Here is a 17837-nt window from a genome sequence, read left to right as displayed (position 1 = left end):
AGGGCTTTCACAATGCGATAACATCGCAGCTCTTGCCTCAGGGACTGCGACCACTGGTTTTCCCGCTCGTGAGCAGCTTAACTGGGCCGCATGGGACGGGGAACAATCTCGTGGAGATGGTGATCTTCGAAGAGATGAAGCTAGGCGAAACTGTGGTGGCGTAGACGGCGGTTCGTCGTGATAGGGGCAGCTGATCTGGCCACCAACAGGCGATGAGATATGGGGCGTCTGTACGCAAGGGCAATAACGCGCTACGTGGCCAGCATAACCGCAGGCAAAGCAGATGGGCCGGTTGTCGGGTGTGCGCCATCAGTTTGCTGGGGTAGGTCTTGTCCATGTTGCAAGAGCCGACGGACGAAACGGTGGCTGGAAAGGCTGCAGGGTGGGCTGGAGCTGAGTCTTAGGGGTCACGTTAACATACGCAGCTGGCATACTTGCTGCAAAGGACGGAGGTCATGTGGCAGCTTCGGGGTAAGTCAATGGGGCGGGCGCTTGAACGACAGGAGGCGGCCTGGCGACTACTTGTGCGTAACTTGGGGGTGCAGGGGCCGGAAGTTGTGGGTGGTACGCAGGCATGACCTCCGCTAATTCTTGCTCAATCGCTCGGGGGATGGGTAGAAGAATGATAGTGGCCGATTGTTGAACAGCCAGTGGGTGGCAAAGAGCAGGAGAGAGAACTGGCGTGCGATTTCCTCACATATAAAGGACTTGAGGTCTGCCAGCAGCCTGACTTGAGGTCTGCCAGCGTAGTGGAGGGCTTCGGAAATTTCGACCACCTGGGGTTCTTTAACGTGCACCCAAATCTGAGTACAGAGGCCTACAATATTTTTGCCTCCATCGGAAATGCAGCCGCCACAGCCAGGATTTGATCCCGCGACCTGCGGGTCAGCAGCCGAGTACCTTACCCACTAGACCACCGTGGCGGGGCGATATATATATATATATATATTGCCGCGAACGTAATAACAGACAGCGACGAATCGAATCGACATCTTGCTTGCCCTCAGACCAGGATGCAAAAGCCCTCTTCTTTCTTCACTTCCAAGGGATTCCACCAGCAGTTGATGGCTCATATCCATTACATGTGACATTACTCCCTCTCCTCGAAAAGCATCGGCTCGATGCTGGTAATGAGCGTTGAAAAAAAAATGAGAAAGAAAAGATGGTACCATGGAATCGAACAACTATAGAAGTACTCAATAAATAAAGGAGTTAGGACACAAGACACTCAAAAAGAAACCAAAGTGACAAGAAAATAGTCATTGCATGGTTAGTTAGTCCACGTTCGATGGATGACGCGAGAAATATGGTTTGAGTCTTGACACGTGCACCACGTCACTTTGTGGAAACCGACAAGAACGTCTTGAGGTGCCCTCAGGGAGAACTTCATACGTAACGTCACTGTGTCGGCGCAGAACTTTGTAAGGGTCGAAGTAGTGCCGAAGCAACTTCTCAGAGTGACCACGCTGTCGGATGGGAGTCCACACCGAAACTTCATCGCCTGGTTGGAAGGCAACCTCTCGGTGTGTAAGGTTGTAGCGGTGTGCGTCGGCCATTTGGCGAGCCTGAATACGGCATCGGGCGAGTCGACGGGCCTCCTCGGCGAGTTGAGTGAACAATGCAGCATCCGCGTTGAACATGCTCAAGTTGTTGGGAAGGAGCATTGCGTGGAGCATTGTAGTGACCTCTCGACCATGAACTAAGCGAAATGGAGTGAAACCTGTACTCTCTTGAACTTCTGTATTGTAAGCAAAAGTTACGTAAGGGAGTATATCATCCCAGTTCTTGTGATCAACGGCCACATACATTGACAGCATATCTGCAATGGTCTTGTTCAACCGTTCAGTGAGTGCATTTGTTTGGGGGTGATAACTCGTGGTTTTCCGAGCCCCGCCGCGGTGGTCTAGTGGCTAAGGTACTCGGCTGCTGACCCGCAGGGCGCGGGTTCGAATCCCGGCTGCGGCGGCTGCATTTCCGATGGAGGCGGAAATGTTGTAGGCCCGTGTGCTCAGATTTGGGTGCACATTAAAGAACCCCAGGTGGTCTAAATTTCTGGAGCCCTCCACTGCGGCGTCTGTCATAATCATATAGTGGTTTTGGGACGTTAAACCCCACATATCAATCAATCAATCAACCGTGGTTTTCCGATGTTCTGTACCACTTAGTCTCAGCACTTCTTGAAGCATCTCTGCGGTGAAAGCTGTACCACGATCAGTAATTATCACAGCTGGTGCTCCGTGACAAAGTATGATGCTGGTGACAAAAAACTGTGCGATTTTGGCTGCGGCAGCTTTGGGCAGGGCCTTTGTTTTGCTGTAACGCGTTAAATAATCGGTGGCAACCACAATCCACCAGTTTCCAGACAAAGAGGTGGGAAATGAGCCGAGCAAGTCAATGCTAATTTGATGGAATGGTGTCTTCGGCGTGGCGATAGGCTGTAGTAGTGCTGCTGGTCGGACAGGTGGAGTCTTACGGCGTTGGCAGTCGCAGCATGTGCGGACGTACTGCTTGACTGTCTTCGCGAGGCGGAGCCAGTAGTATGAGCGGGGAATTCTTTCCAATGTGCGCGTGTAGCCAAGGTGTCCGGATGATGGTTCATCGTGACAAGCATGTAAAATATCGTCCCAAAGCGAGGTTGGCACAACCAGTAGGTAAGTAGCCTAGTTATGGTCGAAATTTTTCTTATAGAGGACTCCATCCCTAATGCATTACGAGGCCAGCGAACGTGCGAAGTTTCGAGGAAGGCTGCGTTTTCGGCCTTCGAGGTAGTCAATCGGCGGGCTTAGCTCCATGTCGTCGCGTTGTTCTTGAGCCAAGTCGGTTGCTTGTCAGAGGAAAGGAATGTATTGTCCTCTTCAACGTCCGCGTTCGTACTTCGAATTGGTGCACGTGAGAGACAGTCAGCATTAGTGTGTTTGCGTCCTGACTTGTGAATGACTGTAGCGTCAAATTCTTGCAGCCGAAGGCTCCAGCATGCTAGACGACCAGAAGGGTCTTTGAGGTTGGCGAGGCAGCATAAAGAGTGGTGGTCGCTAACTACCCTGAATGGTCGACCGTATAAATAAGGGCGAAACTTTGTTATAGCCCAAACAACGGCTAAGCATTCTTTTTCTGTTGCAGAGTAGTTTTTTTCTGCAGATGATAGTGTTCGACTTGCATAGGCAATCACGCGCTCTCCGCCATTTCGCCACTGAACCAGTACAGCTCCAAGTCTGACGTTGCTGGCATCCGTGTGTAGCTCTGTGGCAGCGTTATCGTCAAAGTGACCGAATACAGGTGAGGCTTGGAGATGTTTTCGTAGCGTGTCAAAGGTGTGATGCTGATCATGACCCCAAACAAACGGTACGCTGTATTTCGTAAATTCATTTAGCGGTTCAGCAAATTTAGAAAAGCCTTTGACGAAGCGTCTGTATTATGTGCAGAGTGCCAGAAATTGGCGGAGATCGCGCTTATTCCTTGTGACAGGAAATGCCGCACCAGCTTTCGTTTTCTCAGTGTCTGGGTGTATACCGGCTTGGCTGACAACGTGACCAAGAAACTTCAGTTCCTCGAATGCAAAGTGGCAGTTCTCAGGTTTGAGAGAAAGTCCAGCTGTTCGAATCGCCTGAAGAACTGCCTGTAAGCGCTGGAGGTGCTGCTCAAACGTGTCCGAGAAGACGACCACATCGTCAAGGTAGATTGCCATTTTAGCCCAAAAAGAACCGTGTCCATCATTCTTTGAAAAGTAGCTGGCGCCGAGCATAAGCCGAAGGGAAGGACCTTGAACTCGTAGAGTCTGTCAGGAGTAAGGAAGGTGGTTTTTTTGTGGTCGAGCTCATCAACAGATATGTGCCAATAGCCGCTGCGTAGATATATGGAAGAAAAATAACGAGCATTGCGAATGCGGTCCAGCGAGTTGTCTATTCGTGGTAAAGGATACACGTCTTTTTTCGTGATCTTATTCAACTTTCGGTAGTCGACGCAAAATCGCAGAGTACCATCTTTTTTCTTTACTAACACAACAGGGGACACCCAGGGACTGGTCGATGTCTGGATGACATCGTCCTTGAGCATCTGCTGGACCTGTTGGCATATAACGTCTTGTTCTTTTTGCTAGACTCTGTAGGCATGCTGTCGAATGGATCTCTCGGTAGGCTCGGTGATGATACGAAGCTTGGCAAGCGGTGTTTGGTTAACTCTCGAAGTCGTAGCGAAGCAGTCCCCAAAGGAGCCGAGTAGCTTCAAAATATGTTCCCGTTGTGCAGACGATAGACCCTGGTTTACGTCGAGAGTGCTTGCAAATGTCATGGCGGAATCGTCGCACGACGAAGGAGCAGATAATGTTGAGGGACCAGGGACGTCGGCAATATCCTCAAGGTATGCGATCGGAGTGTGTTTGGAAAGATGGCGATACTCCTCGCTGAAATTCGTGACTAATAGGCAAGCCTGCTTTCTACGGGCTGAACAATACCTCGGGCAACGCAGATTTGTTGTGCAAAAAGTAGGGAGAAATTAGCTTCTGCAATTATAGCATCGGGGATGTCTTGGTCACATTCAACGTTAATAAAAAGGCTGCTGTAAGGAGGCAGAGTAATAGATTCGGAGGATACACATAGGGCAGCCTTCGATGAGCGGGCGTTTTCCGGTTGAGGATGAAACGGGTCCTGGAACGACACCTGCAAGTCTCGTAGGTCAATAATTGCGCCGTGTTCGCGAAGAAAGTTCAGCCCTAGAATGAGTGGACGGGAGCACACAGGTAATACGAGGAAAGACCCTGTGAACGTCGAAGCACGGACTCGAACACGGGTTGTGCACATTCCAGTCGGCGTGACGAGGTGGCCCCCTGCCGTGCGCCATGGCGGTCCTTGCCAAGGGTAGTTACCTTCCTCAGTTGGGATGCTAGGGCGCTGCTCATAACCGAATAATCGGCGCCGGTGTCGACGAGGGCAGTGACGACGTCATTATCGACGTAAACGGTGATGTCAGCGGAAACAGTCTTATGACTTTCGGAAACGACTGGAAAGTCAGAACGGTCTTCGACGGGTCTTTGCGTCGAAGGAGGCTCTTTGACTGTTCGCTTGGACGCGGCTTTACCCCCACGAGCTGCGGTTTCTAGTTCCTCTGTGGGGACTCGATGACCGGCCTCTGAAAGGAGCATAAGATGACGAGGGAATGCTAGGTGACGTGGGGCAGCGAGGTGATGGTGATCGTAATTGGGGGCGTTGACCGAGGCGAGGAGCTTGCTGGGCATAAGGTACGCTTCGATGTCGCGGGGACGCTCACCGTAACGTGGGCACAGAGCATCACGGTGAAGGCCACGGAGACCAAGTTGGCGGTACTGGCAATTACGGTAGACGTCACCTGCTTCGCCACAGTGGTAGCAGAGTAGACGGTTATCTGACGTACGCCACATGCTGGCCTTTGTGACGTTCTGCCCCGATCCAGGCGGACGATAAGTTGGTGCACTCGGAAACCTTGAGGCGGATGGCGGAGTCGAAGAGGTGCCCTGGAATCGATGGCTAGCCCGATTCATTGTCCCCATGGTGGGATCAGGGCCATGTGGTGCAGAAGATCGCAGAGCCGCCACATAAATCAGCACAGGGGCCTCAGGCCTTGTTGGCGCGAGTGGGGTGACCACCTGTCGGATCTCATTTCAGATTAAGTCTGCGAGAGCACTTACGGATGGTTGGGGTCCCGCTGCTTGGAGTTGGTGCAGCTCGTCCCGCACGACGCTTTTTATGAATTCTGCGAGGGCATGCCTCTCGCTGTCAGCCCCGATAGAGCATGCAGAAGGGGTCACGTGGTGGCGTTCATACTGTGACCACCGATACTGGAGAGTACGCTCCATTGTGGTTGTCTCATTTATGAACTCTGCCACAGTCGTCGGTGGATTGCGCACGAGTCCAGCGAAGAGCTGCTCTTTTACCCTGCGCATTAAATGCCGCACCTTCTTTTCCTCGGACATTGCAGTGTCGGCACACTTGAAGAGTCGAAGCATGTCCTCGACAAACATCGAAACTCTCTCGCTGGGTCGTTGGTTCCGAAACAAGATAGCCTGCTCCGCTCTCTCTTTCCTTTCAGTGCTACAGTACGCATCACGAAACTGTCGGCTGAACTCATGCCACGTCGCAAAGGAACCCTCGTGATTCTCGTACCATGTTTTGGCAGAGTCTTCTAACGCAAAGTAAACTCTCCGCAGCTTGCCAGCTTCATCCCATTCGTTGATGTTGGCAACTCGATCGAAGTGGTCAAGCCAGTCGTCAACATCTTCATAAATCTCTCCATGAAATGAGCGCGGTGTTTGCGGCGCATGAAAAACATGCGGGAGAAAAGAATAGGCGTCGTTGGTTTGACTCGCCTGGTTTGTAGTTGAAGTTGCCATGTCGTCTTGAGAGAGGGGACCGTATTCAGGCTATAGTCATCGCAGGCGGCAACTGCTTCTTGTCGTGGGAGCTGTAGCTGTCTCCAAGTAGCTTGGTGTGTCGGCTGAAAATCTCCAGCCGAGGCACATTTACCCAGCACCTCCATCAGTGCCGGAACGTAATAACAGACAGCGACAAATCGACGTTTTGCTTGCCCTCAGACCAGGACGCAAAAGCCCTCTTCTTTCATCACTTCCAAGGGATTCCACCAACAGTTGATAACTCATACCCATTACCTGTGACAATATATATATATATATATATATATATATATATATATATATATATATATATATATATATATATATATATATATATATAGGAAGGCATGGTGGTTGAGTGGCCGTAGCATTGCATATAGTCAAGTAGATCCTCCGGGAGCGGTCACAACGTGGTTTATTTTGACGTTTCGGCCTAGCCATACTCTAGGCCGAAACGTCGAAATAAACCACGTTGTGCACGAGTGTTGAAGATTGGGCGAGTTGGTTCATCGTACTTGAACTGGTATAGCGCATTACGGGGAAGAAGAAACGGCCGAGCAGACCGACACAAGAGGACAGAGCGCTAACTTCCAACTGAGCTTTATTGTCAAATTGCATCAAATAAGTAGACCGGCGCAAGCATACAAAACCACCCTAACGCAACGACAAGATAACACACAACATCACACCGTCACATATCACACATTCATAGGCGGTTACTCTGATTAAGGAAGGCCACTTCATGTTCAGATAACCCCAAAGAAGGGGCGCTAATACACGTGCTGCCAGCTCTTGCTATACAATGCGCTTCTATAATTTTCCGAGTTAATTGCGACGGGTGCTTTTTTATCACTTCACACTGGTCAAACATGGGGGTACATCCACAATCGCGACAGTGAATTCCAATGTGGCCCTGGATTGCTTTGTGAGCATTATAATGGTGCTCTTTTAGCCTTTCATTAAGGCATCACCCCGTTTGGCCAAAATACCACATACCACATGAGAATGGAATCGCGTAAACAACCCCCACTACACACGGCACAAACCGAGTTTTGTGCTTAGTTGCGCAGCGAGTGGTGTGTGATTTGAGAGGGTTGACAGCTTTGCAAAGCCGCTGTAACTTATCCGGCGCTGAAAACACCACTTTGACGCTGCATTTCTCCCCTATCTTTTTTAGCCGGTGGGAAATGTCATGCACGTAGGGTAAAACTACGGGTCTTTTTAGGTCGTTAGATTCCGGCTGGGCCTCGGAGTTGCATCCTTTCTTTATCTGTTTTAATAGCTTTTCAGCTATAGATGCCAGTAGGATAGCTGGGTACCCAGCACTCAAAAGCCTTTCAACTTGAGCAGCAAAGCTGCGATGCATGACATGATGACACGATTTCCTAAGAGGATTGTTGAGAGAAAGATTTGTGATGCTGCGCTTAACTAACTTGGAATGGGAAGAGTCATAGGGTAAAAGGGGTTTTCCATTTCTAGGTTCAAATAGCCAGCACACATGGTCAGGTGAAAGAATTAAATTCAAATCTAAAAAGCGTAAGCTATTGTCAACTGGCAACTCATGGGTCAATAAAAGCGGTTTAAAACATTCCTTAAAAGTCATTACAATATCGTCGGTTAGGTGCTGGCAAGCAGCGTCGCTGCAGTCAATGAAAATTAAAAAGTCGTCTACGTAACGACATATTTTGGTGACAAAGTTTTGGTCCAGCATGCTCATCAGCAAGCGGTCATAATAAGCAAGGTATATATCACTAAGGATTGGGGCGAAGCATGACCTGATGCAGACACCACTATTCTGTATGTATTTACGATCATTAAAAGATACAAACGTCGACTTGATGTAAAAGGACAGAAGCTCTAAGAGGTTACTGTTATGGACACCCGTGAGGTTCTGGAAGGCTACACCACCAAATGAGTCAATGGCATTGTCAACACACTGTAACAACTTCTCATGCGGCAAAGAGTAATACAAATCTTTTATATCGACCGAAAAAGCTTTTAAGCCCCTGCCGTTATGTTCCAGAAAGTTGACCAAAATGAAAGTTGACCAAAACTGTGGCATTATTTTTGCAAGAAAAACTCAATTTGCTCACCATCGATGACCCCTTTTTAATTAGGAATTCGGACATTTTGGCTTCTTCACGGGATATTAAGTTATTAGCAACAAACCAAACGCACGCATGCTTATGTCAATGTTATTCAAGTAATCGGAATAGGTACATACAGACAAACACAGGAGATAAACTAATGGGTGTAGCACATGCCTCTAAATAGGTGTACAGGCACTGACAACGTGCTCGTCTTAAATCGGTTAATAGCAAGGAATATGCGAGTGGATGAAGAGCTGGAAACATGCCACGTATTAACAGGGCTTATATAAATGATGGACAATAGTTAACGCGAGCTAAGAACAGATAAATTTCCAATGTGAGATGTAAAGAACAGATATGTACCACGTGGCCTTATCTGTGCCGTGTGAGTGAGCAGGGTTGCTGCTGCTTGTCATGATAATCTCTGTCGAAAATAGTGGTGGGCTCGTGCCGGGTTTCGATGTTTCTTGTTGAAAAGTCATCCTTTGTAATTTCACGTGTTGCTGTTGATGTCCAGATGGGCGCATTTGAAAAAAAAAAGGCAGATCCCACGTACAGAGGGAATTCATGATATGCAAACCACGAATAAGAAAGGTTGATATGTCACTCTGAAATCAGCACAATGTTACGAGACAGAGGTAAATTACACTGTACATAACTTCTATGTCATGATTATTATGTTTGGACATGTCATTCACCTTCTTCATATATTCAAGTCACCTGATACCAAGTTTGGTATATGTAGAACTAGCGAAATGGCCGCGAGCCTGCTATGAGTGTAGCATGCAGTCAACTTTTACATGACACGCATGATATCACTATCATGTTTGGACATGTCATTTACTCCCGTCAGCTATTCACGTTTAAAGATACCAAATTTTGTATATGTAGAGCTACCGAAACATACACGAGCGCGTCATGAGCTTGATATGTTTTCATGTTCTTACATGGCATGCGTGTCATGAATATTATGTTTGAACCAGTCATATACCTTCGTCATTCGTTGACGTCACATAACACCAAATTTAGTATAAGTGAAAATAGCAAAACGGCTGCAAGCATGCTATGAGCGTTATTTGTAGCCATGCTTTATATGAAACGTATATCATCAATATCATGGTTGCACGTGTCGTTTTATTTGTGTAATTATTTGGCAGCCTGAGATCAAATGCATGTATTGAAACATGAATGAATTTTATAGTAGGCTATTTAATGAAATTTTACAAGATTGTCACTTGGTATTTTACAAATCCCTATATATTTTCACTACATTCTAATTTTACAAGAATTGATGACCAAATGCACATATCCTTGAAAAGTCCTCATATGGACAGCCAGTCAACGTTCAAAACTTAATGTCCGGTCGAACATGCAGTTCGGACATCCAGAAAACAGTCACACGGGACATGAATTTTAACAGTACGTTCATTGGCTATCCGTGTTGAATATCCATACGGCTGGACATTTCTATTCAGAATGAACAGCCAGCGGATATCCACGTTTACTTAGGAAGAGGGCTCTAGACATTCCAACTTAGAGCACCGCACGGGCCCAAGCCGGCCCGGAAGCCCAGGCATGGCCCGGTCCGTGGGCCGGGTAAGTGCTTGTTGGATCGGGCTCGGGCTAAGCTCAGGCCTGGGAGCTTCAGACCCAGGTCGGGTCCGGGTCGGCACCAGGCCCAAATCAGGCCTGGGTCTCATACGTATCGGTATACCGACGTGGATATGCTGTTTCACTTTAGTTTGTGGGTTTTAACGTAGCGATATGGCATCATTTGAAACGCTGCATATGAGGGCTTTGGGTAATTTAGAACACTTTAAGTCTAATAGCTTATATGGCAATTGCACAGTACAAGACATTAGCATTTTGCTCCATCGGCATGCTGCACGTAATTTTAAGAAACTAATAATATGACTTTACATAATTGTGTGAAAGACGCTCTTGAGTACTGTGTGAGGAAATGTTTACCAGTTGGTATTGCTGCAAGAGAAATGATATATTGCCTTGAATTGTGTATGAATTGTATACGCGTATTTCGGAAAATATTCTAAGTACGCCGCTACGTTCTCACGCCCACCGCTCGTGTTTCCAGCTGCGTGACGGCGTAGACTGGTGGACATGAGTAGTGAGTCAATAATATATCTGGAGCTATTTTTCGTGGCCTTGAAGTGCATGATGCGTAGTGACTCCTATTCTATATGTGCCTAATGATGCCAATGTTGCCAATTTGTTGTGCTTGCAAGGCAGCTTCATATATGTAGCATGTGGTAGTTTGTAAATAATACTTAAGGGGGCAGACTGGCCTTTGGGACCACAATGCGATAAAAAAATTTATTTTTAAAATTGACATATTTGGTTTCTGCAAGTATCTTTTTATCTCTCTGGAAATTTTCACACACCAGGAAGTGGTAATTTTTTTGTAATGTTATTCAAACTGTCCAGATGCTTGGTGCTGTTAACATGCAGAACCTGCGAAAAAATGGGGAACCGACTTCAAGGCTTCTTTATAATTTGTCGGCACCTCTGTTCGAAGCTGTTACGAGTTTATGAGCACCTTTATGAGGATTGCAAAACATGTGCACTATAATTGTTGCTTTTTGAAGAAGCTGTGTGTTCTCAGTTTTTTCCATTTTTCTCAAAAAATTAAATTTACGACTGTTGAATATTGAGGCCTCGATATCTCTGCAACTTGGAAATGTACAACAACAATTCTTTTTGCAAGGGAAATCTGTATGTGTGTAGAATGCAAGTATTCAGAGCACGAGCCTTTTTAATCAATTACTCATCAAAATTGTTATAATTTCCAACTGCTCTTGAAAACTGCTACATCGTGTCTTGGGTGGAGCACCTAGCTTCCAGGAAGTATGCCAGACCAAGGCTGCCCGAACAAGAACGCTTTATTATTTATCGTTTTTATAGCCACTGTGAAATAATATCAGGTACAATCAGGTGAAACTCTGTGAATTACTTATCAAAATTGTTATAATTTCCAACTGCTCTTGAAAAATGCTACATCGTGTCGTGGGTGGAGCACCTAGCTTCCAGGAAGTATGCCAGACCAAGGCTGCCCGAACAAAAACGCTATATTATTTATCGTTTTTATAGCCACTGTGAAATCATATCAGGTACAATCAGGTGAAACTCTGTGCAAGCATAAACAACGCTGTCTGTAACTGTAGGCTGCCATGCGCACGCACATATAGCGCAATCTACTTTGCAGTAGCCCTTCCTTCTTATGGTGGATACCGCTGTACGGGTTTCTTAGCTCACGTTGAATGCCGTAGCACAGACGCAGCTGATTTTTCAGTGTCGGAGGCTTCATTAGGCTTTTCTTGAGTTTCAGGTGATGACCTGGCAACTGTTTCGCTTGTTGCAGCCTCGGGGCTGTCCCTCAGACGAACCTGGTCCATGTGGTGCTGAGTAGCCGAGCTGAGGTCTCAATGGTCATCATACGGGCGCCGTTCATTTGTTTGGTTGTGCCAGGTAGCCACTTCTTCCCATCTCCGAAGTTCTGGGCCCAAACTGCGTCACCTGGACCAAATCTGCATGGAGTGTCATTCAGCAAAAATAAAGAAAAAGACAATGGCGGAGGAAGACACATGTTTAAATGAGAGCGAATCTGGTAGTTCAGAAGCATTTGCGAAGGTGACTTGTCATCTTGCTGTGTTCTTCGGTAGTTTAAGAGAATCCTGGTCAGTCTTGTAGACAGGCTACCTTGCAGAAGCTTCTTGAGGCCGGCTTCGATTGTACGTAGGGCCTTTTCTGCGAGCCCGTTTGACTGTTGGTGGTATGGTGCAGGTCGTAGGTGTTTCACATTGTTTCCGGACAAGAACTTAGTGAACGTCTTTGATGTACACTGCGTGCCGTTGTCCGCAACAGTTGTCTTAGGAATGCCAAAGCGACTGAACATCTCATGAAACGACATGATGGTCGACTCCGCTGTGGCATGTTGCATAGGCACTGCCTCAATCCATTTGGAATGCGAGTCTATTGTCACTAATATCATGGCATCATTCACTGGGCCGGCAAAATCGAGGTGGACGCGAGACCACATTTCTTGAGTTGGCGGCCAGCTCATGAGTGTCTTCGCCGGAGGCAACGGCCTTGCTTGCACGCATATATCGCAATTCTTACTCAAGTGTTCGATTTGTTGGTATAGTCCCAGCAACCACACATTTGTTCGCGGAACTGCTTTCATAGCCGAGGCTCCTTGATCCGTCTCGTGCAGCATTTTAAGCGTCCTCTCGCGTGCAGCCTCGGGAATGGCTATTCTGTGGCCCCAAAAGATGAGGTCGTGCGCAACCGTCAACTCAATTTTTCTTGCCAGGTACGCTTTTAAGCCTGGTTCCTCGTGTTTTCCTTGTGGCCGACCCTTTAGTATATCGCCCCGTCATGGTGGTCTAGTGGATAAGGTACTCGGCTGCTGACCCGCAGGTCAAGGGATGGAATCTTGGCTGTGGCGGCTGCATTTCCGATGGAGGCGGAAATGTTGTAAGCCCCTGTGCTCAGATATTGGTGCACGTTAAAGAACCTCAGGTGGTCGAAATTTCCGGAGTCCTCCACTACGACGTCTCTCAAAATCATATGGTGGTTTTGGGACGTTAAACTCCACACATGGGCTTGGTGGGCTTGGTGGCTGCTTCGTTTCGTCACCAACTAATCCACTGCTCTTCGCTATGCAGGTGTTATCAGCAGTCGTTGCACATCTGCTTCTTGTTGCCGGTGTGTCCACCCCTGTGCACACATCACCGGATTGTGGATTGCGATGCTTCGACATTGCTCTGACTATCGACCAAACAACCGGAAAATCAAATTTCATCTCGCCTCTACCTGCCAGCCTGTCACCACTATCACAATGCCTGGTTCTGAATTGTGGATGGTCAGCCCCATCGCCAGCAACGTCGTTCACTTCGCTGGCTATAAAACGTGTGCCCTCATTGGCAGCGCTTCATGGGCTTGGTGGCTGCTTCGTTTCGTCACCAACTAATCCACTGCTCTTCGCTATGCAAGTTAGTGTTCTGCAATCACTCTTCACAAAAAAGAGCAGTAATTACTTCTTGCTGCAGCTGCCAAGCCCACGTTGCTGCTGTACGACTGTGGTTGAATGTGTCAGTGCCTTGAGAGTGTTATTGCTACTTGTATCGGGAGACATCGAGTCTAATCCGGGTCCTAATACTACTATACTTGTTGAACTGCAAAAGCTTTCTGCGGGCCAGTCGACTCTCTTAGAGGAAGTGCAGGGACTGGAAAGTCAACTACTATCAACAGAACACGCCCTCTCCGACCTAACAAAACGAATCACTGATATGGAAGAACATTACCAAGCTCTGCTGCCCCTAAAGACAGAACTCGAACTAATTAAAAGTAGCACCGTTCATGCAGCTCGCAAAACAGATGACCTTGAGGCACGTTTGGATGACGCAGAGAACAAATCGCGGCGTAACATTTTTATTTTTCACGGCCTACTAGATGCTAATCCTTCGGAATCGTACACTGAATCTGAAGAACTAATCATTCGTCATTGTCATCAGTACTTAGGCATAGATATTAACCCTAAAGAAATTGATCGTGTGCATCGCTTGGGCCTCCACTGAGTCAACAAATGCAGGCCAATAATCGCGAAGTTAACTTTTCACAAGACAAAACATGAAATCCTTTCAAGCGGACATAAGTTGAAAGGACACATAACATTGGAGAGGATTTCTCATGTCGTGTTAAGAATGCTAGAAGGCATTTGGTTGAGTTCGCAAAGCAGAAGTCCTACCCATTTTCTTTGTGCTATAATATTTTATTTATTTATTTATTTTATTTATGACATACTGCAGGCCCCACAAGGGGCCCAAGCAGGAGGGGCATAATCACTCAAGTATAAACAAACCGACAATACAAGGTAAAATACAGCAACTTCTAAAAAGAAAAAGAAACATACTGTCTCAATTTTCTATATGTTCAATCTCATCAATACTACAGACAACAGATATGGGCAGATCATTCCAGTCAGATATAGTGCGGGGATAGAAGGAAAATTTGAAGACGTTAGTTCTGGCGCTGTAGGGGGTCAGGGATGCAGCGTGTCGATGTCGTGTACGCCGAGAAGTCAATGGCTGAATAAACTGATCAGGGCTAATGCCGAGTTTGTTGCTCTTAAGCTGGTAAAGAAATTTAAGCCTTTCTATTTTACGTCGTGCCTGCAACGTTTGGATCCCGTGCTCTTTCATGAGAGTAGTAGGCGAGTCTGATAAACGATATTTTGAGTAGATAAAGCGAACCGCTTTGCGCTGTATCATTTCAAGAGCCTGAATATTTTTTTGCTTGTGCGGGTCCCAAACTGAGCATGCGTATTCGAGTTTCGGTCTAATAATCGATGTGTATGCAAGAAGTTTAACACTTGGAGGAGCTAATTTAAGTTTGTGTCTGAGAAGGCAGAGCTTGCGAAAAGAGGACGCACAGACGTTGGAAACGTGCTGATTCCAACTTAGGTTGTTTGTAATGGTGACACCAAGGTACTTGTAACAACTGACTTCACAAAGCGGTCGTTCAGGAAGCTCATAGGAAAACGACAAGCTGTTCTTCTTTTTAGTAATTTTCATGAAGACCGATTTTTCGGCATTTAACTTCATATTCCACTTTGTGCACCATGCCTGTATGCTAAGAAGGTTAGAATTTAATTGAATTTGATCCTCGTGGCAAGTTATTTCGTTAAAAAGAATACAATCATCTGCAAATAGTCTAATTTGTACTGGGCTGGTAATCACATCAACAATATCATTAATATATATAAGAAACAAAAGAAGGCCTAGTACACTACCTTGCGGAACGCCAGATGTGACGGGTAAAGATTTGGAACATTTATCAGTAATACTAACATATTGCGTGCGGTCAGATAGATAAGAAGAAATCCAGTTTGTTAAAAAGGCCGGAAGTTCAATTGCCTGTAGTTTGAGCATGAGTTGCGAATGTGAAACAAGGTCAAAGGCCTTTCGAAAATCGAGGAAAATTACGTCGACCTGGCCAGTCTTATCAAGGACGCCGGCAAAACTGTGAACAATAGAGGTTAATTGAGTGACAGTAGAAAATCCTTTTCTAAAACCATGTTGGAAGCAGGATAATAAACCGTTATCGTTGAGAAACTTGGAAATGTAGTTAGCTATAATATGTTCTAAAATTTTACAGCAAGATGATGTTAATGAAATGGGACGATAATTACCAGGAACCATGACATCGCCTTTTTTAAACACGGGAACAATGCGTCCGACTTTCCAATCAAAGGGTAGGACACCAGAAGATAATGATGTGTTGAAAATTGCCACAAGAAAGGGCGATAATGCTTCAGCGTAACAGGAAAGAAAAACGTTCGGTATCCCGTCAGGACCAGGTGAAGACTTAGTTTTTAGGTCAAGCATCATAGAAATCACACCAGTTATAGACACAATATCAGCATTGATTCTGCAATTGGAAACAATTTGGGGCATAGGCTCATGTACTGTCGAAAATACACCGTGGAAATAAGCGTTGAAATGCTCAGCAATGTCTGTCTTATCAACGAGGAGCGCATTATCGTGACGTAATTTTTCAATAGGTTTTCTTTTGTTCGACAAGAAGTTCCAAAATTTCTGTGGAGCAGATCGAATGAAATTCGGCAACTCGTGCTCAAAATAACTTCGTTTAGTGCTTGCTACGGCTTGATTAAGGGCTAATTGAGTGGTTTGAATGATGTCACGAGAGGGCACTCCTCGCTTCAGGCGTTTTAATTTTCTTTTCAAGTGTAAAATATCCCGTGAAATCCAAGGGGTTAGCTTACGCGTCTTTTTTACCTTGTCTGGAACAAAATGTTCGATACAGTGAAGACACATGTTCTTGAAAGTATCCCACATTTGGGCAGTGTTAGAACCGTGGAAGTTGCTTAGGCGGAGTTCTAAATAATCTAACACAGATTCATCATGGGCACGGGAAACATTTTCGACGCGAATACATTTAGCTCGAGGCACAGTACACATTTTTTCCACAGAGCATGAAAAAGACACCATATGGTGGTCAGAAAGACCATTTTCAATGCAGACATAATAATTTTGTATTGATTGACTTACAAAAACAAGGTCAAGTACAGAAGCACAGGTCATGCCGACACGTGTTGGTTGCTTCACCACCTGGCGCAAATCATGGCACATCATTATATCTAGTAGATACGAGGTTTGCGGGGATTGTCCGACACTGGCAAAAGCGGAGTCCCAATTTACGTTAGGCATGTTAAAATCGCCCACAAGAAATATTCTGTCATGCTTGTATGATGCCATGTGTTCGTGTAAGTCATGCAGAAACCGAGGAGGCGAGTCAGGTGCACAATACACAGCAAAGATAAGAAATGAACGCCCACAGAAGGATACCTTCAAAGAAAGGGTTTCGTGGTCGTCAATCTGATTAAGAAGCGTCGCATCAAGAGGCATAATGCCTCTTGATGCGACGCATAATGCCGCGCAAAAAAAAGACGTACACAAAAAAAAGCTAGGCCCAAGGTCAGTTGCCTGTTATTATCATTTTGTTTCCTCTGTGTTCGTTTCATCGCATTTGTCAAGTACGTCACAAAACTAACAAGCTAAATGAACAATCAGTACTGTTCGTATCATAGGAGACATTTAACTTTGTTTGGATAAAAAATAAGAGCATACAATAATGTAAAATAAAACTTTTATTGCCACATCAGGATGATCAGTTTACGTTTTATGTTCACCACAGGAAAAAAACATTGGAATTATCTCTAATTCACAGTGCGTACCGCGCGACGGCTTCCTAATTTCTTGATTACGTAGCTGTTTTTGACCCATCACTGCCCGTGACCATGCTTTTAATCTTTTAGTATGCGTTCCGGCACTCCAATAAACATAGTCCTGGTCATGTAATGTGAACATAGTGTGTCGTTCACATTACATGACCTGTCCTGGTCATGTAATGTTGTAGTGTGTACCAAAGCCAATTATGAGCTTCAGTGACGGATACTGAATTTCATTGCACTGTGAAATATTCAGTAATATGTTCCTGCGTCTTTTTCGTTTTCATTAAATTTATTTCACCTGAGCCAAGCGCACATTGTACAAACTTGCGCATAGCAAAGTATAAGCACTCCAAACATGGCTTAAGCGCACCATGGCAGTAATTTTTTTCAAGATTACTATCGGCGAATACAAATAATAATAATTGATTCTACCTTCCGACTATTGTCTTTTATACTGTAGGAACTGCATTTCAATTGCACTGCCGACGCCCCGTAATCTGGTTTTTGTGTGTGGATTAAACTGACTGTCATCTGAATTAAAGTTATTGGCAATTGGATTAAACATGGTGGCACTTGGATTAAACTCAATGGCACG

General features: G+C 45.9%; 1 protein-coding gene across 5 annotated transcripts in view; it reads left to right on the top strand.

Annotated features, from left to right (window-relative positions):
- Positions 1-17837, top strand: part of LOC119169167 (DENN domain-containing protein 2D) — a 647735-nt gene that overhangs the window by 566044 nt on the left and 63854 nt on the right. For 3 of the 5 annotated variants that reach the window (XM_075886337.1, XM_037420270.2, XM_037420268.2), the window contains one exon: positions 11816-12080. The exons of 1 other annotated variant lie outside the window; for it this stretch is intronic. In XM_075886337.1, the coding sequence (XP_075742452.1) occupies positions 11816-11892 (77 nt within the window). In that variant the 3' untranslated portion in view covers positions 11893-12080. Of the gene's footprint in view, positions 1-11815; positions 12081-17837 lie in introns of those variants that run through there. One more of the 5 variants, XM_075886336.1, reaches the window with a different exon arrangement.

This window comes from Rhipicephalus microplus, chromosome 2 (genome assembly GCF_043290135.1).
Source record: "Rhipicephalus microplus isolate Deutch F79 chromosome 2, USDA_Rmic, whole genome shotgun sequence".
In the NCBI taxonomy this organism is placed as follows: Eukaryota; Metazoa; Arthropoda; class Arachnida; order Ixodida; family Ixodidae; genus Rhipicephalus; species Rhipicephalus microplus.
This window is presented reverse-complemented; position numbering and strand designations above follow the sequence as displayed.